The sequence below is a fragment of the Anneissia japonica genome, unplaced genomic scaffold (genome assembly GCF_011630105.1).
Source record: "Anneissia japonica isolate Jap-2015-1 unplaced genomic scaffold, ASM1163010v1 scaffold287979_len241728_cov154, whole genome shotgun sequence".
Taxonomy (NCBI): domain Eukaryota; kingdom Metazoa; phylum Echinodermata; class Crinoidea; order Comatulida; family Comatulidae; genus Anneissia; species Anneissia japonica.
This window is the reverse complement of record NW_022748523.1, coordinates 53,243-79,927: the sequence shown is the minus strand read 5'-3', so window position 1 is coordinate 79,927 and position 26,685 is coordinate 53,243. Positions and strand designations below refer to the sequence as shown.

Sequence of the window (26,685 nt, the reverse complement as noted above, 5' to 3'; positions counted from 1 at the left end):
AACGTCGCCTAAAGTAATTGATTTTACCCGGCAGAACGAAAGAAGGTTTTTTGACAAACAATGACCTTTCAGAGGTCAAATTGCTGTCAAGAATATGAATTGGCTGCTTTGCAGCAATTATTGAAATAAAAAAAATTCCAAAAATTGTTAGAACAAACATAATAGTAATAATGTTGACCTTGTAATTTATAACAAAAAATATCTGTTAAAAATAGTTGATTTTTGTAAAAAAAATATGAAAATATGTTTAATGTTATATATAAAAAAAATTGATCGATGAATAAGAGACAATCACCTTTTTTCCATGGAAACCATTTGAGTCTTGCCATCCCAAAACCACTGATGCTGGTTTTGGCATTGCAAGTCCCATATGGTTGCTATAGAAACCTCAATGACATGTAGCGATGGTACTTTGAGAAATTTGTCAAACATCGTTAACTTCATTTTGTTAAATCCAGTTAGTAACTATTTGTTTTACAGTAGGGCTTATAGTAATTCAATTGATAGATCTGACGTAACTTTTGAGCATTGTGGAAAATGCTGGAAGTTATTGTATCCAGTGATAAAAAGCTTTTACTACCACCCTTTTTAATGTGCTAAAAAGTCTTTTGATTGTGAAAAGAGAACAATGTTATAATCCTACCTCTACCTATCTATTCACTCGTAGCTTTAGAATCCTTTGAAAAGGACAATACACCCATTGGAAAAGAAAGACAAGTTGAGGCAATTGTAAAAAATAATTTAGTCAACACATGATGGCTAGGCCAAAATTAAAAAAAAATCTTTTTTTGAAAAATAAAGGATGAGACCCATTTTCTTATGTTCTGTCCAGATTATAACATTTTTTTTTGACAATCACAAAAAAAATTGTCCATATAATGATGTGCTTTATGATGATTGTCACCATGAAAATATTTAGGCATATCACATATTTTAGAATAAAAAGTCTGGAAAGTGCTTTAATATCCTTTCAAAGTATGTACTATGTAAATGAAGTTGAACAGCTTGATGGTCAAGATGCTTGCCTTTGTATCACAGAGTCATAGAAAACATTTTACAGCAAGTTTTTTTCTTGTGACAGATTTAAACTCCATGGCACGTCATCATGGATTCATAATTCCATCTTGTAATTGGCAAGTGTACTTTCTGTTGAATATGAAGTCTGCTTCCGATGACATTTGTATTTCTGTAGGAGTTTTAGCACACAACTATTAAAACAAGATTGTCTAAAGCTTTGTCTGGACTATAAAATTTTCTTCAAAAAACTGTTATGCCCATATATACTCATACTGTGCCAATATGGTCATGTTGTGATGTCATCATTACCCTATTTAGGCATGTCACATGTTTTTTTCAAATAAAATTTTATGGCAGTCTATACAGGAATTTATGATTGACTGGGAACTATCATTCTATTACTGTGATTATGATCGTTATAATATCATGCTTCACTCTGTACCATGCTTCAATTGAATGTTGAAATCAATATATTGGGTGAAAGAAAGTATTTCACACCAAGGTTAGTTAGGGTGGAGGATTTATTTAAAAAAGCTCAATAAACCGACCCACTACAGCTGTCCTGGCCCAAATACACAAACACCCCGTACTCTGGGGTATTATGTTAGTAGATAGAGCCATGTTAGTCGGGTTGCTCTAAAAGAAACACTGGCAGCACTTTATTGACAAACTTAAATTATTTATTACATGCTTTTGCCAGTATATCAGGTGTAAACATCACTACATTGATAAAGCCTACATAGACTATTTGTGAATACTTGTGGTATTAAATAATTAATAATGTTAGTCAATGTGCTACTGTTTTTTGTTTTTTGTTTTTTTTTGTTTAATATCTTGAAGCAACATTAGCGTTTTAGAGTTCTAAGGTTCAATATATGAAACTGCTTCTTTGGTTGAATTATTAATGATAATGTCGCACTTCACATTATTGCCCTGAATCAAACAACTATGAACCACATCCCTAGGGCAGTATAGTCCAACATTCAATATTGTTGCAGCTACTAATTAGAATCCAGTGGTGGATCCAGGAATTCAAAATAGAAGGGGCCTAGGAAGGGATTTTCACAGATGGCGAGTGTACCTCATCCCCACATTGGTTGGGGCTGAGGTAAGAAAATGTATGATTACGAAGTGGTCAGAAATATACTCTCAGACCTAAAATTGATTATAATTTTCCTTTTCTCCATATACCCATGTTGCTCTTATTTTGACAATGTAGTGATAGTTCCAGAAATGTTTTGTTAGGGAGTCAGAACCAAGGACTAACTATAGTAGCATCGAGTGAAGGTCCCAGAGTAAAGTCCCAGGTGGGGTTCATGTCATTAGAATAAATGCTTTAGTTTGCCCAAAAGTATGCTTTTAAATCCCCATATTAGGAAATGGCAATAACAACAGCTTTGTTTGTATCAGCAAATTAATATTTTTATTATAACGACCTGTTGGTGTTAAAATACCGGGGTTTTTTTTCGGAGAGAAATTTGAGACTTCCGTTGGCTGTAACACCTTTTCAGCCTCATAATTTAACATTCAATATATTCATAAGTTACTATTGATTGATGTTATTTGATTATATTTAGCTACAAACCTTGATTTGATCTTGCTGATAGTATATTAATATTGCTGAATCTGACATTTTTTAATGAATGTAGTAATGACAGCTTGGTAATAAATTAAAGTAGATATTGGTTGCCAAATGTTGAGATATACATAGGCTGCCCTGTAATATTTTAAATGTATAAATTTTACAAAGTAACATTCAAAAGAAATAAGAGTTGCTTAGCTGGAAGTAAAAATGAGAAAAAAAAATTACTCGCAAATATTTTTCGATTGTAGTTCCTACATAAATACTTGCCAGCCGGTTTAAGGAATTTCACATTATAACATGTAAATCATTGACAACTTTTTGCCAATATGTGACTCAGTACAGTATATTGGTAACTTGCGTGATTCTTTTCCAATAGCAATTTTAAGTTTTACAATTTTTTTAGGTTTTCCCGCATGGATGGTGGTATATCTTTTAAGTTTTCATCAATAAAAAAAAAAAATTAAAATGGCAATTATATGTCAGTTAGTTTTTATCACAAAAAGTTGATGCATTTGAATGGTGATGAGTGAGTTATTCTTCTCAATTAACTGACATATGTGTTGAGTAATTTTTCACCAACAGTTGGGCTTTTAAGCTCTGTTGTCTCTGGATTATGTCTCCCTGGGGATCAGATCCGTTGTATTTCACACTATTGCTGTGTAATACCAAACTATTTAGTTACGGAAGATAAACTCATATAATGTTAATTTACATTATAACTACAGGAAATTAGCAGTTTGCTCTTCAAAACTGGTTTGTTTTGCTGCTTACTGGGTTTACCATTTTGGAATTTTAATTTTATGAAATTGCATAATATGTAAATAATCATGGTAATTAAAATTGTGCCTGTTTCATTCTGAAGAATATCTGTTATTAATTAATAATTATTTAGTGATGTTAATGATGTTAAAATTATATGAAATTACAAAGTATTTTGAAAATAATTATTTAAAGCCCTTCAAATAAATTGAATATATTAATCAACTTGGGGAAAAATCAAAGTTAATAACAAATATTTACTATAAGTCTCATCACATATTACCCAAGACCTGCATTTCGAATTTACAGGCAATTTTGTAAAATTAATAATCTGGTGTAGAATATTATCAACATTTAAATTCAGCCTCCAGAGAAAAAAAAATGTTGATAAGTTGTAGATCTGATTTTTCTAAGACAGAAAAAAGTTGTTTGACAAAAAATTGGGGAATAGTGAATGAGATACAGATTTTTGAATATTTAAAAACTGGGGGAAAAGGGGCGTCACCGCCCAATTTTACACCTCCCCCTCCCCAGTTTTTAAATATTCAAAAATCTGTATCTCATTCACCGTTCCCCAGTTCATAGTCAAACAACATTTTTCTGTCTTAGAAAAATCAGATCTACAACAATTTTTTTTCCTCCGGACTCTGACTTCAAATTTAATAAGCAATTCATAGACCATCATAATTATTTAAATAATTAATTTTAGTTTGTTATCCATGCCCTGTTACAAGAGTAAGACATTACTGTTCATATAACACTGATAAAAAAAAATATTCACAAAACAAGATGTTCATTTATTTAGTGATAATGTAAAGTAGCTGTAAAAAAATAAAAAGCATCATCACTGTACAGTATAAAGATACACACGATAAAGAAACAAGACGTAAACAGAACACAACCATTAAACAAAACAGAGAACAACTATTATAACTATCAATCATTAGGCATCCTTCGCGTTGTGATCATAAGCTAAAGCCTACATATTATGGGCACTCTAATGGCTGATGAAATATCGCTGACGCGCCATTTAGAATACAGCCTAGCTGATAGGATGTATATCTTGTAATAACGGCTATGTTCCTATCACCTTTGTGACATCAGGCGCATATTATTATCTACGCTGTGTTGGATATGTATATATTGGTTTTGTATTGTTAAACAAATAAGCTGATATGACATTAATGAGAATTTATATTATCATCAGACAAGTGTAGTATATCCAACAGATGGTTTGATTGGTGGGTTGTTGTAGGATTTAAATTCCGAGCACTCTTTAGAAGTCAGCTACAAAGCTTGAGTAAGTTCAAGATTGTTAACCTACTACATGAACAATCTCATTATTATGCATAGAATTAATAGATTAGAAAATGCATTTTATAGAAATGTTCCAAAGTTATCAAAATAATGAATGCATTTACGCTAGCTAGAACCCAAACACATAAATGGCAAAACAGTATCATTTGTTCCGCTCGTTAACTCACTAGATTAGAATAATGTCATTTCTAAATTCTATATTGCTGTCTATTTTTGTAATGTCTCTGTGAGAAAGCTGAATATAGGTTGTGAAGCATAGATCGTAAAACAAATTTTGTTATAAATCTAAATCCTGCCAATTTCAAATCTTCTCAAATATGAATTATACAAAAATAATTTATTGCAATCTGCCCAAAAATGTATTAGGACTGACTTACAAAATAGGGGAAATATTAAACAAAATGTTTAATAACAATAATATTATGATACTGATAGTGGAATAATAATTTTTAGATTGGCCTGATTATATAAAAGAAAAAAATTGCATTGAAATATTGGAGACATAACACATTCAAGTGCACCACTAGTGCTAGCTACATCATCAGTGAGTAATAATTAATGCTTTACTAAAGGTATACTCTTGTACATGTGTTACCATTTTTTAGTTTTTGCTGCAATTTGTATTCTAAATTTGGATATTTTAAAAGAAAAATACTGTTATGGATTGAAAACTGTGAGGCATCTCTATAAAAAAACAGTCCATTGCATTTTGATACAATTAAAGCTTTTTGTAGACCATCCCTAACTAAGCCTAATGAATATTCATTAAAGCTGAGTCATAGTCAAGTCGTGTGTCTATCTGTTTAGAAAACTTAGTCTTTTCTTCATGTTTAAGAAGAGACTTTTTATACCTTGTTTTGCACACTTATTTTTTTTTTAAAGGTTGTCAGAGGAGGGCAGTAAAAAAAATTAAAATAAAATTTTTTTTTATTACTTAAATATTTTTGCCAGAAACATCCAGGCGGAGAAGAAAATAAAATTTTTATTGGTGAATGTAAACAGTGTAGTAATGAGATGGTTAAATGCTTTAAATTTATATAATTAGGAAGAAATATACATCTTATTTTTTGAGATATCAAGGCAGCGGTGGGTGTGCTAAAAATAAAGAAAATCTGTCATTTTTTTCTGAAATTTCCATTTTTTCGTGGTGGCGTGCATATTCAAAATCATCGCTATTGGGAGCGGTGGGTTCACTAAACAAGTTACAAAAAAAGTCTCGCCTAATTCAGAATAATTTATAGTGTGAGGACAAAGGTCATGTTATCTATGTATTTGAAGTTGATTAAGGGTTGATTGTCCCAAGTTCATATTGTATTTTATCAAAAATATAAAATTTATTATATCATGCATAATTTACATAAGGTTATGTATTTTTCAGTTTCACTGGAAGTGTTCATTAGCAACCAAGATATAATATATTTAATCCATTTCATTTTCTTATTAGCATACTTAGACATTTTTTATTTAATTATTTTAGTACTATAGGAAGTAGAAAATGATCAGTACCCCAGTTTAATTACATTACTATTATGAGATCACATTAAAAAGAATGTAGACCTATTCCTATCAAAAAATATTTGATCATTTATAATAATTGCAAAGAAACCTTTGAACACTATAAACTATTCTATAGCAATACAATGAAAGGCATTAAATTTTGAATAGGACATAAGAATACCATTTGTTAGAGCTGAAAATGTGGAATAACCAGAACAGAATTTTATCACAGCCATTGTTGATCTCAATGGGTAGATACTGTAAAGATATACTAAATAAATCTTTGGATGTTTATCTAGATATTACTGCACTGTATTCCATTCATCACCTTTCCAAAAATATATATCTCTTGTAATCCACTACACTGTAATAAACTTGAAACTACTGTAGATAAAAGGTTTTATCTAGATTAGGTGAAGATTATTATTATGTAGGAGGTCTTGTATTAAGGCAGTGTTTTGTCAGTAAAACAAGTAATTTTCCACTGAAATTACACTTAGCGTCCATAGCGCTCCGTGTTCAATATTCTTTTAATTATGAAAAATGAGATTCATCAAAAAACGTTGAGAACAGATCCACCATGACAAGTGTATTTAATCCTTTCTAAATACTTGTATCTTTTTGAAGTAATCCCATGCTAATAGCCATTAATTTAACAGTAGTCTAAAGAAGACATCAGCTTTATTCTTAATAAAATATGGTATACTTCATTTTAAAATAGTGTTTGTGTTCATTTGAAATTGATGCTGAACCCTGCCAGCATCATTCTGGAAGAAAGATTACTGTAATTTATGTTGTGTTATAATTATGTTGTGGTGTAATTATAGACGTAGTGACCCTTTACACTGGCGTAAAGCTCGCAATATATTTCTTCTCAGTTCCAGGATAACTGTGAAAATTGATTAAATCTAAGGTGTGGGTTAGATTGGTGAAGGCATAAACAGCTCCATTAATAATATTGTGTTGTATCACAGAATGTGTAGAGTGAATGGCCTGTTAGGCTAGGTTGAGTAAATTTAATTATCATCCGTAGATATGACTGCAGTTATCTATTGCGTATGAATGCATAATCTAATTAGATTTTCCTAAAAGATAAACCATAATGTAAGCATACTGTGATATTATATTTTATATTGCATATTACTAGCATGTACTGACAAAAAATTATTTTTAACTCTATCAGTAATACCAACATGCATTTGTAAGTTTACATCTCTGTAAAATTATCAACTAACATAATAATAAAAATATTTGTGTATTCAAGTAGTTGAGTGGGTAGATTTAGTTCAATCACTTTTACACTGAGTAGCAGTTTATGCAAAAGTTATGCCTTAAAAGGTCATGTCAGATATGTTTTAAAGTACACGATTTGACTTGATAATTACTCTGCAAAATATTAATATTTGTATCCAGCCTTTTCTGAGATGTGCCCAGATAGCTTAAGCAGATGTTGTGATTTTCACAAGGTGTGGTACATCTATGAGAGGTTGTGCATACTGTACAGTACTTTCACTTAAAATGCACCTTAAAAATCTTTAGCCAATTTATGATAATGATGTGTTTGTAATTATTTTGACAAGATGATGATGATAATGACATATATTGGGTAAGATGTTGAAAATAGTTGTGATAATAATAATGTTAATTATTGTAATATTAACAATGAGAGATAGTTCTGAAGAGTGGTGTCAGTTTCTGTTTATAATGTCAGTCAAATAATATTCATATATTAATATGATGCAGATAACGTAATTGCTGTCGTGAGGTATAATAATGATATAACACCATAGGGACGTAAGAACTATTGTGGATACAACAGCTTCATCAGTGTAATTAACAACTATGCACATTTGATTATTATAACTTACGGCTTGCACTTAGTCTTAGGCGTCTAGCTTATTACACATCAATTATGATCGCGAGTCCCTGGGGACACAAATCCCCAAATTGCATATCTTGCTATTAATAGTTGCAAGGGGCTAGAGGTAGGTAGTTTCAATCAAGGAGTATAATTTTGACGTTTAGAACTGTGTGTCGCAGCGGTAGGCTACAGCTTCCTAACCAAATGGTCATTGGTTCATGTCCGATGCTGGTCACTCTCTACTGAATACATTGAATTAAAAGAGCATATTTAAAATTATCATTTAATTTATCGTTTTTGATTTAGCATAACTTTATTTTTATTCTCTATACTATAAACATTGTAGAATAATGTGAATGAACTTGAAGATGAGAGCCTCTTTGTGGTGGCTAGGTAGTCACGGACAGTCAATATTCAATTCAGCATAATAATGCTGCCAATTTACTGTATGGGTTTGTTTTCCTACCTTTACCTATATTCTACAAGGTTCTCCCAGCTTGTAAAATAACAATAACAGTAACAATTTAGCATAATGAAAGATAGGCCACATAATGCATAGTATATATCTCATTACTCTTGCATTTATATTTACCATTTAAAGGAGATCAGCTCCATTAATTTTCACTTGTAATTTAAACATTTTGAATATTTTTGTAGGGGTTTTGTATAGGCACTCAATTTATCATTCCTGTTTATTGTCCACACATCAGTGCGCTTGTGTCAAATATTATATTTGTCTTGTGCGAAATGGATGAGAAAGGTTTATGAGGGAGCTGGTGATACAGTACAGTGATATGAAACATGGCTATATACATTTACGTAATGGCCCATTTATATTTTATTAGGTATTTTTTCTTATCTAGTCAAATCTGCTGGTATACTGTATATGTTGCATGAATAAATGACAATATTGTATTTGAAAAATTATGCTATGTACTTTTAGGCTGTGATTCAAAGGGGTTTTTTTGTTCTCATTTCTAATACAAAGACTATATACACAAAGTTACATAGTATTTCTTGTTAATTTTATGATATTTAAAGTCCTTAACATATGAGTTAGTATTTATTCGAAGCTAACACTTAATGTCCTCAATCATCCTTTTCATCCAGCCTGTAAGCTTGATTATGTACAAAAGATTAGCATTAAAAATACACCTAAGACAAAAGAAGTGGGAATTAAATTATAAACATAATACTGGTATTACTGTAGTTTCTCGTGTATAGGCCCAACTCCTACTTTATGTCTACTTTCAATTTAACATGAATCATTAAAAGAAATTATCTTAGTTATTATAATTTTCAATAACAATATTTTAATTTGAAATATAATTCACTTAAGAAATACATGTTACCAACTCTTTATACTACTCTTACCATTTTTTTTTTGTTCTTTTAAATAAATTTTTCACTTTAAGAGGTTTCAGAGTCACTTGATAGTTGATTCAGTTCACTTCTTGATAATCCCGTCTATCTCCTAAAGTATTTGGTTTGTGTCAGAAATGAAATAAATGAAATTAATTAAATTAAATGAAGGTAAGTTTTTGATGTCATGTAAATTTTCAGATTCATTTTGTAAACAAAGAAAACTATTTTTTAATACATTTTGTTAATGAAAATATTCTAAATCCAATCTTTCCTACTATTTTACAGCCGAAACCAACAAAAGGCAAGATGAGGATCCATTGCTTAGAAAACACAGAGAAGGCTCTGAAATTTCTGAAGGACAAGAGAGTACATCTGGAGAACATGGGGTCACATGACATCACCGATGGCAACCATCGACTCACTCTTGGTCTAATTTGGACAATCATTCTTAGATTTCAGGTGAGGTTACTGTACACAATCTTCGTGTCAAGGAACAAATGAAATTTTCTTTATATTCATTATATTTGGTCAATACAAAAAAAAATTGTGTGTAAAGACACATCAAATAATAAAACTTCAGGCCAAATTTAAGTAAAATACTTGGCAGTTAAATAAATTGTCTTTATAGCAAAATGGTGAATGTAATCAAAACAATTTTGTTTGTATAGTTTTTAATGGATATTAAATGAGATATTAACCAATATCATTCATATAGATTTAATAAATATACATGCATGAGCTGTGGCGTTATTCTTAATTTGAGAGAAATTAAAAGCTTAAAGTCATACAGTTTAATTTGTTTAAATATTCATAATTTTTTCATAATTCGAGACTTTTTTTATTCCTTGTCTTGCATACTTACTTTTTTAAAGATCATCGGAGGAGGGCGGAATAAAAATAAAATTTTGTTTTCTGATTCAGCAAATAGTTTTGCCAAAAACGTTCAGACGGAGGAGAAATTAAAAATTTAATTTTATTGGTGAATGTAAAATAGGCTGGTTAAATGCTTCAAATTTATATAGTTAGGAAAAAATATGAATGTATTATCTTTGGAGATTTCAAGGCAGCGGAGGATGTAATAAAAATAATAACAACTATTATTTTTTTTCTGAAATTTTCACTCTTTCATGGCAGTGGGTGCACTAATTGGCCAAAAATGAAATTTCATTTTTATTTGAAATCATCAATATTTGTAGTCGCCAGGTTCGCTAAACAAGGTAAAAAAAAATTCTCGCCTAAAGGTGAAAACATTGAACTTAAGGAAATAAACTTTGAAAACATTATAAGATATTCTAGCTAAAACATTTGTTCTGTTTCAAAATACCCTTTTAAACATTTTGATAAAATATATTACCGTATGCTAAATTATTTTTTCTGTTTCAAAAGATCCAAGATATTACCATTGAGGATGATGAGAGCGATGAAAAGCGTTCAGCAAAGGACGCCCTCTTGCTGTGGTGTCAGATGAAAACAGCCGGTTACAAAAATGTGAACGTTCGAAACTTCACAAACAGCTGGCGGGATGGTCTTGCGTTCAATGCCCTCATCCACAAGCACAGACCAGACCTCATCGAGTACAATAAATTGCAGAAGAGCCAGCCAGTGCACAACTTGAACAATGCTTTCAATACAGCTGAACAGAAACTTGGTCTTGTGAAACTCCTTGATACAGAAGGTAAATTTGGTTTCCATGTTTGTAGTTTTACAGAGCATGTAAGTGTAAAGGTAGGCGTAGAATAACAGATTAGGATTTACCCAAATTGTGATCTTTGAATTTACACAAGCAACCTTCCTGTACTCAAATTGGTAAGTAGGATATTCATGGTATCCAAAAAGTGCTCATATACATCCATCTATTCTGGTTAAAGATCCAGAATTCTTCATCTTGGTGGCAGCAAACTATACATACACCTCAGGAGATTAGCACCACAGACATCTAAAATCTGTAATTTTTTATTTTCCAGATATAAACATCGACCACCCAGACGAGAAGTCCATCATGACATACGTGGTGACATACTATCACTACTTTTCGAAAATGAAGACTGAGACCGTCATGGGTAAGCGTATCACGAACGTGATGACATCTGTGCGCGAGAACGACAAACTTGTCAAGGAGTACGAGAAGCTCACGTCAGATCTGTTGCGATGGATAGAGCAGACTGTTCAAGTTTTGGGAGATAGAACATTTGCCAATTCACTGACTGGTGTACAACAGCAACTATTTGCCTTCAACACATACAGAACAGTGGAGAAACCACCAAAGTAAGTTTGGGTGTATTCCATAGAGAATTGAACATGTTCATTCCATTTGGCTGTGGTGAAAATCAAAATCTCTTTAATTTTTCATGATTCTATTTCTCCTTAATTTTCAGGTTTATGGAAAAGGGTAATTTAGAGGTACTTCTTTTTACAATACAAAGTAAGATGAGGGCTAACAACCAGAAGCCATACTTGCCAAAAGAAGGAAAACTCATCTCAGATATTAACAAGGTATGGATATATTGTTCCCTGGTGTAAGCCCACCACATAGCTTTAGGTTAAATTTTATGCAAAGTGCTCAATTTCATGATTAACACGTTGACTGCTAGACCTTATTTTTAGGTTCCTTCTTGTGTGCCAACAAGTTTACATGTACATGGCGAGATAAAATTAGGGGATGAGGAAACTCATCGTTGGGTACTGTGACATCACTTTTTATTGCCAAGTGCGAGTTTTCTTGTCCACTTTTTGCAATTGAGTGTACTGCCGGTAACATAACACAAACATACATACGTTATTGGTACATTATCGTCTAGGTGTATTTTCCTGTTAAGTCTGTGGTTCTGCACTGTATAACAAAAAAGTAATAAATGCTAGGATGTTACCCTGATTTTGACAAGTATAATCGACCATAGCTCCCTCAGCAATACCCTGTGGGACATGTATACTCGTCTCTGGCAGTGAACGTGTTAAGGAGATGAGCTTCAATTAGAGGAACTAGGGTAGTTAATATAAATGTGTTTGATGCATGTTTCAAATATATTTTTTGTAATCTCTTTACATAGTGATAACAGTAATCTTAACGAGGTTCAGAAATTGAGACAAGATGTCACTTCCTAAACCATCTTGAGAGCTTTTTGAAAGCTCATCATCTTAAATTTAAAAGGTAGATTATCTCAAGTGGCTAAGAATCTCTCATTTTTTAGGCTTGGGAACGACTAGAACGAGCAGAACATGAACGTGAGTTGGCACTTCGCCAAGAGCTTATCCGTCAGGAAAAACTAGAGCAATTGGCGGCACGCTTTAACCGCAAGGCTGCAATGCGTGAAAGCTGGCTGGGTGAGAACCAGCGCCTGGTGACCCAAGACAACTTTGGTTATGATCTGCCGGCGGTTGAAGCTGCTGCAAAGAAGCACGAGGCTATTGAGACGGACATCAACGCATACGAGGAAAGAGTTCTGACTGTCGTTGCTGTGGCTGAGGAGTTGGAATCTGAAAACTACCATGATATAGAAAGAATTAATGCTAGGTTAGTAATTAGTAGATGACAAATATTTACTGATTGATTGGTGGTTGGTTGGTTGATTGATTAACTAATTGTAGAAGTACACAGATCACATGCAGTTTCCTGAGCAGCAATAAATTAATATTTATAAAAATAAATAAAAATAATTGTTTGCATCATTATTTTGAGCAAGTCTCAGCTTGTATTTAAAATAAAATTGAATAATTCATTCCTCTGACTACATTTGTACTAAGAAGTTCTTTTCATGTATGTTTAAAAAAAAAATTTCAAATAATTATTGAACAACAATTTTTGCAGGAAAGAAAATGTGCTACGTCTATGGGCCTATTTACTTGAGCTGCTCAAGAGTCGCCGCTCACGACTTGACTACTCACTGGAAATCCAGAAGATTTTCCAGGAGATGGAGCTCCTCTTGGATTCAATGGAAGAAACCAAAGGACAGCTGTTGTCAGAGGATTACGGTCGTCATTTAATGGACGTAGAGGACCTTCTAGAGAAACATGCCCTTCTTGAAGCAGATGTTTCTGCCTATGGTGAACGAGTTAACGCGGTTAACCAGCAGGCAGACAGGTTTGTGGATGAGAATGGTGTTGACGGAACAGGTTAGTTTTACTCTTTTTTTTTTTTGCATTTTATTCTGTTGTTTGCTGATAATTAGGTTGCAGCTCTTATGGCTACTGCAGCATTTGCAGCTATTGTTGCTGTTGCCTTTTAGTACTGATTTCTTTATCTTGGGTTTTACAAATATTATTGATTAATCAAACTTGGCAAAATATAAGTTGATTTAAAAAATCCGGCCTGTAGCTTATGTTAGGGATAACAGTTTATAAGTAGTTGGCATCCACATGTGCCTGGAAATTTTAAAGAAGAAACAGAAATAAGCAGTTAACTTTTGGCCAATATCTGATAATGGATTTTATTAAAGTCTTTTGAATGTATTTTGTGATCTAGTAGCAGATTTTATTTCCGTAATCATCTTATTTTATCCTATACTAGGCTATACTCCTGTTGATCCAATGATTGTAAAGGAACGTATTGCAAACCTTGAGGAGAGCTACCAGGAGCTGCAGAATGTGGCACACACCCGCAAGGACAACTTGAAGGAATCTTGCAAGCTGTGGAAATTCTTCTGGGATCTTGCGGATGATGAGAACTGGATAAAAGAAATGGCACAGGTGCTATCATCCCCAGACATTGGCCGCGATCTAACCAGTGTCAACTTGCTCCTCAATAAACACAAGGTATGGTACTGAAATAAAGTAAATAGGAGTAGACGGAGATAAATTGTGGCATATATAGTAAAGATGTGGTTCTTAAATTCTGTTCATTTCTTAATAAATTAATATTTCTCAATGTGTTAGGCCTTGGAACAAGAAATATCAGGCCGTCAGACCCAGCTTGAAGGTAACATGAAGGCAGGGGAGGACCTGATTAACGAGGGACATCGTGATGCTGAGAAGATCCAGGCACGCAACGCTGATGTCCAAGAGAACTGGAACAAACTTGGCGAGCTGAGCCAACAGAGAAAGAATCGTCTAAACGAAGCCACAGACATGTACCAGGTGAAAAGAGAAACTTTAGCTTGGATGTAACTTCACCTTGATTCCCAATTTTAATGTTCTACCTATGTGAATTAACTAAATTACTTGTTAAACTTCTCTCCCTGTGTTCCATCCAGAAAATCAAGATTCTCAAGTTGCTCCGTGTTTTGTTTCTTAAAAATATTAAGGACACTAAACATTTCATTGCAAGGTTGAAACATTTAAAATACTGACATATTTTGTCAGGCTAATATATAATAATAGTTCAAATATTTGGAGATAGGTTGAAAGCCAAAACACTATAGTGTGCTTATTGATTGAGATTAGCCATTTTTGTTGTGTATAAATATAGGTTTATTGAGAACTTCTACATCACAGTGTGGATTGTTTATTGATCATTAATTCACCACAATTTGAAAATATTGACATCTGTACTGAAAATGGTGGTTTTAATTTTCTATTTCTATTTATAGTTCTTTGCAGATGCAGATGATGTTGATATTTGGATGCTGGATACTCTGCGACTTGTATCAAGCGAGGATGTCGGACACGACCAAGCCAGCACCGAGTCCCTCATCAAGAAACACAAGGTAAAACACCAATCTATACACAGGGTGAAAATACTATTGTCGGTGAAGCACCAACACCGCCACATAAACCGGTAGCCCACATAAACCCGACAAAGCCACTTGCACCAACACATCTACATAATAATAATACACCAACACACCCATATATAACCAACTTCCCGTGCATACACCAATATTGCCTCATACTGTTCGCTGACACATCAACATATTGACACACCCACATACCGGCATTGGCACACCACGCACACCCTACATGCTCTGAACACGTATACAAACACACACACATATATACACTCATACACAAATATTATGAGACACAACAATATATACTGAAATGTCAATATATGGACATAAATGCACAATTTCTGCCACCTGCATATATAATATAGAAATTACATAAATATGTAAGAATGTACATAATGTAGTTGCTATGATATTTCTACCATGCATGAATTTAATTTAAGCATTTCATAATGTTGAATATATTCAAGATTGCTTTCACCGAAGATTGTTCATAGTTTCATTGTATAGTGTAATATTTGTCCAGTAAACTGTTTGTACTGTGTATTGCTTGTAGAATAGGATGTAGTCCCTAGTGTGTGGGATTAGCTAGCATGCATATTCATTTAGAGCTTGTTATGGTCATCGTCTATTCGTGAGTTTAACTTCCTGTTTCTATGTATCATAATAAGATGAGGAGAACATATAAGGAGAGGTACACTTATAATTATTATAATAATTACTAATAATAATAATAGTAACCAAAATAATATAAAATTATTATGGTTGATGCAGAGGCTATTATAATGAATGCGCTGCTAATATATATATATATATACACCAATATAATATTGAATTAATTTTGAGCAAGTTTTAAACTATTTATTGATATATGAAATAAAAAACATTGACAAAATTGTTGTTTGATAGATTAATTGGTACATAAATTATGGGATTAATAAATCATCAATTTGATTCATTTATTTATTAAAGTGACTTGTTGATTAAGATGCTTGCCTTCCAATCCCAAGGTTGTGGGTCCAAATCCAGTGCCATATCTGGATTTCATCTTAACTAAAACTGGGCACACAGTGCTTTGTACGACTGTCGGCCAAAGATTCCATCTCCCCTCCCTTTAAGAGCATGATGATGACGTGCAGCCGTATGCTGATGTTGGTAGCCGAATAGATCGTCATTAAAACAATACATTGCACCAGCCTTGTCGCATTCTGCTCCGTGAAATTTTATTGGTTATGCCTGCCCACCTTAAAACCACTCATTCTCCCAAGCTTAATGAAGAGCATAATTTCCCACCTATATATGTGTATTAGAACATTTTTTAATAAAATATAATTAATCTAATTTTCACTACAACAGCCACATATTTCAATGTTTATTAGATTTTAGCTACTTCACTTTTTTTTATTATATTTGTGTGAAGGAGCTAAATGATTTAGCTTTGTACCAATGTTGAGGAATATAAAGTCGGTGGCAGGTTTGAATAACATTCACTGTGTGATTGATGTGTATACATATATGCTTATAATATGTATACTTTATATTCGTAGTTTTAACCTAGTTCCCATTCCAGCACTGTGTGTTGCATGTTCCTTATTAAATTTGTATGTATTGTTGCTCGCTTTTCCCACATTCTAGGAATTCCTAAACATAGAGGACTTAGAAGACGAAGTGAGTTAAAAAAGAATTAATATGTCACTGTTTCTTGTTTACTAACTGCACATAACTGCACTTTTGACGTTACTTGGGTTACATTTCATCACAAATGCATGGAATTTATTCACACAGATGTTTTACTGAAACAGCTTTGCAATATAAAATGCTTTTATTGGAACAATTTACAATAATTTCAACTTTCGAGCAGCATAATATATATTATTTTGGCTAAATTGAGCTATTAAAAGCAGTAAACTAATTCTCATTCTCTTCTTGATATTAAAGTGATATTTCCTCAGAGTGGTCGTTGCGTGATGCAATATTATGCGAGAGTTAATTATATGCGCATGGCTTGTTTATAGATCATTGCAGCTGATGTTCTTGATTAAAATTTTAATTAGATATGGGACAGTGGGACCTGTTTTCCATATAAAGTTGGTTTGTTATTCTGATTGATATATTGTTTACACCTACTTATTTTTATAAGAAAAAAATAATTTTCTATTTTCCATTGTTTCACATGAAAGAAATACTGTATTTTATGGAATCAAATATAGTTAAAACTAATTATCAAACTAAGTAATAATCCATGTGGCATATTGTAAAACATAATGTGTCGTAAAATGTAGTAGTACAATTTAATTAGCAATTCTCAGTTACTAGCTTAATAATTTGAAATGATAATTAATCAAAACTATATTAAAATCATGGGCATTGTAGAAGTTGAATTTTCATATTTAAATTTTGTAATGTTTTTAATAAATGTTTTTATTGTTGAAATTTATAAAAAATTTATTCGTAATTCCCCATTTTCATCACATCATGTTTTTCTGATTTCTTTATAGTTTTACAAATTTATACATTTTAAACATTCAAAAGGCCATTTTATTGTTCTTCATTATTGTTGTCATGGAAATATACAACATATCAAATTTTCAAAAGTAACTAAAATTTTTTAAATAATGATGAATCTTATACATTGTTCCCTCCTTGTTTTATATGTGTCCATTGCAATAACTTTTACCAGAAAAAGATGGTTTATTCTTAACTTGCATCATTCATGTCTTCCATGATCAAAATCATACAAATTACTTCAAAAAATCAACTAATTCTCTCATTCATTGGCTATTTATTTTGTTGATATATGTCATAACCATGATTAAAAATATACCAATTACTCCAAAAATGAATTTTCTCATCCATTGACTAAATTTTTTGTTGATTTTCCACATTAACTTTAAAGTTTTCAATTTCACTACATATTTACTGTTTTCATTTATTGTTGTTTTGTTCTTGACCTGAATCAGAATTCTAATATGATACTCAGTCTTTATTGTATGCATAATAAAAAAAAATAATGATGCAGAAACGAACAGTCAAATACAGATGTTATTCATAAATGAATATTGACCTTAGAAGTTCATCAGCATAACAAAAGAAATTGGCTATAAATACGTATCCAATAATGGAGCATAATAATGGACAAATAACAGAGTAGCAGCTTGGTAGTTAAGATGTTTTCCTTCCAATGCCAGATTCCTGGGTTCAAATCCTGTGACAGGAGGACTTATTAATCTTTTTAAAATCTTATATTATAGAGCATTGTCCATCCTGTTATAAGTATACTTGATGTTTGAATGAAATATAAAAATAAGTTACAAAAGAAAGCTACAATGCTAATAAGTATTTAATGCCAGGCTCCGGAGAAAAAAAACCCCTTTTTTATATGTTGTACAACTAATTTTTCTAAGACAAAAAGCATATTTGACGGAAAACTTGGGAACGGTTAATGAGATACAGATTTCTGAATATTTAAAAACTGGAGGAAAGGTGAGGAAAAGTTTCCCTCTGGAGCCAGATTTTAACATTAGAACTCTTGGGAATAATTAGTAGAAGTTGAATATCTAAAGCAGGTGTAACATTAATGACTAAAAGGATAAACAAACTGTATTAGAATAGTTCAAAATATATTTCAGTATTCTTTTAGCTTTAGTGTATGTTGTAGACTAATATTTATATTTCGATTAGTTTATAAAATATTTTGGCTCCTGTGGAAAATAAATCTGGTATACTAATACTTGAAAAAGGGAAGGCATGCTGTATCTGTATTACCTTATTAGTTGAATAAATGAGATTAATTCCAGCCAGTAGTGACTAAAAATTACATTGATATGCTATGGATAAGTTGAGGTTTTGAAAGGTATGGAAGATGTGTTCTAAGTAAAATGTCTTGTGTTCTTATTACATGCATATTTTCTATTTTTGTACCTTATCTTACGTTTATATACTGTACGTATTTTGTTTTGAAGAATTTATTCTTTAATAACATAATTGATTATTAAGATTCATGACTTTGTGTTTAGTAAGTAAATTAATATTTTGACTGACTGCTTTAATTGACTGATATAAAATTGGTAGTTAAGCAAATTGGGTCGGGACTGAACATCGTTTATTTTTAATTTAAAACACATTAAAATGTATAATATTAAATGACTTTAAGGCATCAAATTGTTTTAAATAATTACATAGATCCTGGATTATGAAATAAATCACAAGTCAGTTGGAGTCTGTTTTAGTTGGGAAAAATGTAATGCCCTCTGGAACATGTCTAATTGTACCATAGCCAAATACATTATGCATATGCAGCATCAATATTTATGTATGCATAATATCATAGCTGGTATTATATGCATAACCTGCATCTAGTGTTGCATAGTCCTATACCTGGTATTGTGTGCATAATAGCATAACTGATAATAGATGCAACATCTTCACTGATAATGTAACATTAACTTATATTGTATGTAACATCTTAACTGACAATGTAACAACTTAATTAATAATGTAACATCTTAGTTGATAATGTATGTAACATCTTAACTGATAATATAACATCTTAACTATTAATGTAACATCTTAATTGATAATGTATATGTAACATCTTGACTGATGATGTATTGTAACTGATCATTGGTACTTCTGGCTCACTGAGTCATAGAGGCAGTTGCTTCTTTTGAAGTCTCAGGACCTTTGTGTCAAAATAAATAAATGAAATGAAATAATATGCTACATCCTAACAGATAAAATGTATGTGTAACATTTTAATTTATAATGTATGCATATCATCTTTTCTGATGATGACCTAACATCCTAACTAATAGTATGTGCATAGTAGCATAACTGATAATATATATGTAACATCTTAATTGAAAATGTATGTGTAACATACTAAATGATAGTGTGTGCATAACATTATAACTTGCAATGTATGCTTACCAGCATAAATTTCATTGTGTGGTTTGTAATAATCTTAATAATCAAAATGTACATTTCTCTTTGCAGATTTTGACAACTGAATTAGACAACTACAGCAAGGTGATTGGCAGTCTCCATGAGCAGGCTGAGCAACTTGGTGACCAAGTAAGTTGAAAAGAGCTCCCTCTAGCAGCTCTCTACAATCTGTAGCCTCATAGCACCAGATTGAGTTTAATCTGACTAATTATATGAACGTTTATTAACATGTTGCCATGAACAAGTAACGTTTTTATTTATAAATTTGTTGGTGTTTTTTTTCTTTTGTGTTATTTGGTATTTTAATTGATCTGGTATTGTTTCCTTAGGATCGTGAATCGTCAGAGGTTTGCAGTAGGTTGGGCACAATTGATCGAAGGTACAAGGAGCTTAAGGACTTGAACCAGTTGCGCAGAGAGCGCTTATTGGATGCTTTGTCCCTCTACAAGCTTTTCAACGAGGCTGACAATGTCGAAGCCTGGATTGATGAAAAGGTATGTATATTTTTAGAGCACTTCCATACAAGTTGACAATATCAGAAAAACATGTAGTATGTTTTGTGGTTGTAGTTGCCCATATGAGTCTTTAATTTTAATAAATGTGCACCATCTGATGATATAATTCTAAAGAAAGCCATTCAGTTACTTCTGATCTCAATTTTACAGTAGATTGCATAAGAGTTTCACAACAATTTTATTTATTTTTTTTTATTATAGGAACAAACATTACAAGCATTGCACCCAGGAGAGGATCTTGAATCGAATGACATACTCTTATCTCGCTTTGGTCGTCTGGAAAAAGAAGTTGAGATCAATGCCTCTAAGGTTGCCATTGTCAACCAACTTGCTCGACAACTTCTTCAGAATGAGCATCCAAACTCCACTGAAATCAACAGCAAGCAGAATCACCTCAACCAGCGATGGCACGCTCTGCGTGAACTGCTGGATGCCAGACGTGAAGCCATTCTGACGTCGCGTGAAATCCAGACGTATCACATTGAGTGTATTGAAACTACCCAGTGGATTAAAGACAAGATTAAAGTCATTGCAGCAACAGAAGAACTTGGCAATGATCTGGCAGGTGTCACAGCTCTTCAACGTCGTCTCAAGGGAATGGAGAGTGATCTTGCTGCCATACAAACCAAGGTTAATATTTGTTAATTTACTTTAGCTCTCAATCAATCAACATTTAAGTAATTTAAAAATAAAACTTATTATTTTCTGTGGAAGTAAAGTTTTAAATTTTATTTTTAATATGTGTAGTTGGATGATCTGGAGAAAGAGTCAGATAAACTTGCCCAAGAGCATCCAGAAGAGGAGGAAGAGATCAGAGCACGAAAGGACAAGATCACAGAAGCCTGGGTAGACCTTAACGATGTAGTAAGTTTCTCATACAGTATTTCACATTCTTGAATTAGTAATAATCATCCTCTTAATACACAATTTTCAATCGATTGTTGCTTAAAATATTCCATCTTTTCCACATAGCTAAAGGAACGTGAGTCAGCTCTCAGCGAGGCAGGTGACCTGCACCAGTTCTTGGGCGATCTTGATGAGTTCCAGGCATGGCTTACTAAGACTCAAACTACAATTGCGTCGGAAGACATTCCAAACAATTTGAAAGAGGCAGAGAAATCTCTAAACAAACATGCTGCCATAAAGGATGAGATTGACGGCTATGAAGATAAGTATGCAGGGCTAAAAGAGACGGGAGAGCGTGTTACAGAAGGACAAACTGATGCACAATATGTCTTCCTCAAGCAGGTGAGATCTCATTTCAAGTACATATTTACATCAGCTGTTTAAACTACTTTAAACTACATATTGCATAAAATCAAATGATTTCTTAACCAATTTTACAATTTTCCTCAGCGTCTGCAAGCTCTTGATGACGGCTGGATTGAGCTTCACCAGATGTGGGATAACAGGCAGCATCTTCTGTCCCAAGCTCTCCATCACCAGATGTTCAACAGAGATGCTAGACAAGCTGATATCATTCTCAACCAGCAGGATAACTTCTTGGCAAACATCAAACAACCTGTAAGAATTGACGAGATTGGATTTGTGTTAATGATCACAAAGATCAAATCAAATTTATTCTGAAAATTAGAAAAAGTATTTTTTTTAAGTTAGAGAAGTGATGGTGCTATTAACTGTCATTTGTGATGGTGTTTGATGAAGATCCAGTTGGTAACGATAATTTTAAACAATTTTAATTATTGAGATTAACTTATAAAATTTATAATAGTAAAACTTTTTTACCACAGTAAACACTGGACAGGAATGTACTAAGGTCTGTCCACATTATTAAATATTCTTTGACAAAAAACTGTTGTATGCCCATATATAGTCATGATGACATGTCATCATGACCATATTTAGGCATGTCACATTTGAGTGTGGACAGGACTTAAAACTGCTCTGTTCTAAACTACATATTTTTTCATTACTTGATTTATAGATTTTCTTCTTTAGCTCATTTTTTTTTATGTGTGTGATACCTCCATTGTTAATAATGGTTGTATCATGGTTCATAATTTGTTTTAACACAAAATTTATTGAAATAAAGGAACGACGTTTCGTGTCCATCATGGACGCATTTTCAAGATCAAGTGAACAAAAATAAACAAATCATAGAAAACCAAATGACAGTGACATGAGGTGGGATTAAACCCTTTTCCACTCCATGATAGCCTACTGAGCTTTTGTTAACATATTAAGTGTTAATCATGTGATTGTTAAACCCACCTCATGTCACCTACATTTGGTTTTCTATGATTTGTTTATTTTTGATACCAAACGTCGATCCTTTTTGTGTTAAAGTTGTATAGTAAACATCTGTTGATTCATAATTTGTTTGTATTTTTTAATTACAGCATAGCCTGGAAGCAGCTGAAGAAGCCATTAAAAAGCAAGAGAATTTCATCAACCAGATGGACAATTCAGATGAGAAGATCAATGCTGTAATAACAATAGCAAACAAGCTCTGTGATGAGAACCACTATGCTGCAGACAAAATCAACAAAAAAGCTGAAAATATCGATGAAAGGTATGCTCATTGCTTAGTCAAGAAAATGGCAATTCCCATCTTCATTTGGTTGCCATATTCTTTTCTTACTGTACAGGTGTTTTTTTCTTGCTGACATTATTATTATTATTTTTTTTCCCCTTCATCTGCCTACCAGCAGAGAACGCTTCTTTGAAACTAAAGTCATTAACTTCTTTTGTAGACGTAAAGCTAACAGACAAGCTGCAGAGGATGCTCTTGATAAACTCCGTGACCAGTGCCAACTGCAGGCATTCCTTGAAGAAGCTGAGGATCTAGACCAATGGATTACAGAGAAGATGGTTGTTGCTCAAGAAGAGACATACGACGAAGCTCGCAATCTACACAGCAAGTGGCAGAAGCACCAGGCATTTGAGAAGGAACTAGTGGAGAACAAGGAGAGGCTTGATAAATTGAAAGAAGTAAGTTAACATTGCCATTTGAAGGGTAATGGTGAGGGGTCCCCAGTTGAGGCTGTGTCTGTTGGTGAAAAGGAGGCAGCTCAGTAGGCTAAAAAAGGGCAGACGAAGATATTTGTCAAATTATCCTAAATGTATATTAAGAATTGTTTATTATAAAAAACAATTTGAAGATATGTTGTAGACATACCAAGGAGAAGTTTTATGTGAGAAGGAATATTTTTTTCACTACGTCAGTTTAGGTTTGGTGTGCTTTGTAAGCATTCCCTTTAATTTTCTCCCATTTAGCATGGTGAGCAACTGATAGAAGAGAAACCAGAAATGAAGGAAACTGTTGAAGAACAACTTAAAGACCTGGAACAAAAATGGCAGGATAGATGTGTATAAGAGACAGGATCAGAGCACGAAAGGACAAGATCACAGAAGCCTGGGTAGACCTTAACGATGTAGTAAGTTTCTCATACAGTATTTCACATTCTTGAATTAGTAATAATCATCCTCTTAATACACAATTTTCAATCGATTGTTGCTTAAAATATTCCATCTTTTCCACATAGCTAAAGGAACGTGAGTCAGCTCTCAGCGAGGCAGGTGACCTGCACCAGTTCTTGGGCGATCTTGATGAGTTCCAGGCATGGCTTACTAAGACTCAAACTACAATTGCGTCGGAAGACATTCCAAACAATTTGAAAGAGGCAGAGAAATCTCTAAACAAACATGCTGCCATAAAGGATGAGATTGACGGCTATGAAGATAAGTATGCAGGGCTGAAAGAGACTGGAGAGCGTGTTACAGAAGGACAAACTGATGCACAATATGTCTTCCTCAAGCAGGTGAGATCTCATTTCAAGTACATATTTACATCAGCTGTTTAAACTACTTTAAACTACATATTGCATAAAATCAAATGATTTCTTAACCAATTTTACAATTTTCCTCAGCGTCTGCAAGCTCTTGATGACGGCTGGATTGAGCTTCACCAGATGTGGGATAACAGGCAGCATCTTCTGTCCCAAGCTCTCCATCACCAGATGTTCAACAGAGATGCTAGACAAGCTGACATCATTCTCAACCAGCAGGATAACTTCTTGGCAAACATCAAACAACCTGTAAGAATTGACGAGATTGGATTTGTGTTAATGATCACAAAGATCAAATCAAATTTATTCTGAAAATTAGAAAAAGTATTTTTTTTAAGTTAGAGAAGTGATGGTGCTATTAACTGTCATTTGTGATGGTGTTTGATGAAGATCCAGTTGGTAACGATAATTTTAAACAATTTTAATTATTGAGATTAACTTATAAAATTTATAACATCTTACTTACAGGTAACATCTTACTTACAGGTAACATCTTACAGGTAACATCTTACTTACAAGTAACATCTTACTTACAAGTAACATCTTACAGGTAACATCTTACTTACAGGTAACATCTTACATGTAACATCTTACAGGTAACATCTTACTTACAGGTAACATCTTACAGGTAACATCTTACAGGTAACATCTTACAGGTAACATCTTACTTACAGGTAACATCTTACTTACAGGTAACATCTTACTTACAGGTAACATCTAACTTACAGGTAACATCTTACTTACAGGTAACATCTTACTTACAGGTAACATCTTACTTACAAGCAGAGATCTCCTGAAGTCTCCCGAAAATCGCGGGTTTCTCCCGATTTTTTAGGCCGTCTCCCGCCCTCCCGATTTTTATTAATAATCTCCCGATTTTTTTAAATATCCCGAAAATTTCACGAAAAATGTGATTTCCACGATGTCATAGAGCAATGAAACAAAATTTCTTATCTTAAGCCAATATACTATGGCGCTCGCTCAGCCTTAAAATGTCGTAAACAAGACCAGGGAGTTGTTATTTAAGTTGTTTATCAAAATAACAACTCCATGGCAAAGCAGGCAGGTAGAATCGCCTTGTTTATCCATGTGTCCTGTATCCATGTATCCTCCATGTTACGATCTTTCTCATCCGCGCTGACCTCAATCAATGAGATGGCTGTCAGTTGAGTAAATAAATTTCAACAAATTAACGAAATTAGAGGCGATCGCTTCACAAAAAAAATTTCCCTATTTTTTGGTTTTCAAACTTGGAATCTCTGCTTACAGGTAACATCTTACTTACAGGTAACATCTTACTTACAGGTAACATCTTACTTACAGGTAACATCTTACAGTACTTACAGGTAACATCTTACAGGCAACATCTTACTTACAGGCAACATCTTACTTACAGGCAACATCTTACTTACAGGCAACATCTTACTTATAGGCAACATCTTACTTACAGGTAACATCTTACTTAGAGGCAACATCTTACTTACAGGTAACATCTTACTTACAGGTAACATCTTACTTACAGGTAACATCTTACTTACAGGTAACATCTTACTTACAGGTAACATCTTACTTAAAGTGCCATTTGAACTTGCATACTCAGTATATAAGCTAGTTAATAACTTGGAATGGAAGCTTTTCAAATGTTAGATTTCATTTAGCTCAAGTTTATTAGTATATATATATATCAATATAGATAATAACAATTTAATCTATAATTTTTTTTTATTTTAAAGTTGTGTTCTGTAATAAATTAATGTTATAAAGTTTTTTTACTTATTAAAAATATTTCAGTACCTTAAAAGTCTAACAGGTTAACTTTATTAGATTTTTTGGATTTTGCATTTATAGATTCACATACTGTAATTTTATAGTTATTAACAAGTAATGGCTTTCTTTGCCACATCCAAATGAATCGATAAAATTTAAGATACATAAATACAGGCTTATATAGGCTTAAGTTAAGCTGTACCATTAATCTTGTGTATATCCATCAAGTCATACATAATATATGTACCTGTTAAGCCTAGAATTTGGCTATACTTGTGAGCTATTATTTTCAAGAAATTACTATAATATTGTTTAGTATTTTCATAGCATCTCAGCAATATAAAGAAAGTCTTTAAATGATTGCAACATTGTTATTCCTTGTCAATGGATCCGTAAAATGGTAAACCAGCACAAAGTGCAACCGCCTACGCTTCTTATGGTTTATGTGCTGCATTAAATTAATACTACAGCTTAATACCAGATACCATTATACTTTTTGGCAGATGCACTAGATTAAGTGCCTTGCCCAGGGACCATAGTGAAATGCACAGCGAGAGATCCGAACCCTTGACCTCAAAGTTAACTGGGT

The 26,685-nt window shown here is 32.8% G+C and overlaps 1 protein-coding gene across 1 annotated transcript in view; it reads left to right on the top strand.

Annotated features, from left to right (window-relative positions):
* LOC117120904 (spectrin beta chain, non-erythrocytic 1-like) overlaps positions 1-26,685 on the top strand; it is a 68,928-nt gene that overhangs the window by 25,088 nt on the left and 17,155 nt on the right. Inside the window, exons 4-28 of the mRNA XM_033265999.1 lie at positions 9,687-9,860; positions 10,788-11,076; positions 11,366-11,666; positions 11,777-11,894; positions 12,590-12,912; positions 13,207-13,511; positions 13,906-14,150; positions 14,271-14,471; positions 14,924-15,040; positions 16,697-16,729; positions 20,057-20,134; positions 20,335-20,499; positions 20,722-21,150; positions 21,268-21,384; positions 21,493-21,768; positions 21,877-22,044; positions 22,881-23,053; positions 23,235-23,472; positions 23,758-23,850; positions 24,027-24,302; positions 24,411-24,578; positions 24,798-24,815; positions 25,004-25,093; positions 25,599-25,652; positions 25,780-25,887. Of these exons, the coding sequence (XP_033121890.1) occupies positions 9,687-9,860; positions 10,788-11,076; positions 11,366-11,666; positions 11,777-11,894; positions 12,590-12,912; positions 13,207-13,511; positions 13,906-14,150; positions 14,271-14,471; positions 14,924-15,040; positions 16,697-16,729; positions 20,057-20,134; positions 20,335-20,499; positions 20,722-21,150; positions 21,268-21,384; positions 21,493-21,768; positions 21,877-22,044; positions 22,881-23,053; positions 23,235-23,472; positions 23,758-23,850; positions 24,027-24,302; positions 24,411-24,578; positions 24,798-24,815; positions 25,004-25,093; positions 25,599-25,652; positions 25,780-25,887 (4,557 nt within the window). The remainder of the gene's footprint in view (positions 1-9,686; positions 9,861-10,787; positions 11,077-11,365; positions 11,667-11,776; positions 11,895-12,589; positions 12,913-13,206; positions 13,512-13,905; positions 14,151-14,270; positions 14,472-14,923; positions 15,041-16,696; positions 16,730-20,056; positions 20,135-20,334; positions 20,500-20,721; positions 21,151-21,267; positions 21,385-21,492; positions 21,769-21,876; positions 22,045-22,880; positions 23,054-23,234; positions 23,473-23,757; positions 23,851-24,026; positions 24,303-24,410; positions 24,579-24,797; positions 24,816-25,003; positions 25,094-25,598; positions 25,653-25,779; positions 25,888-26,685) is intronic.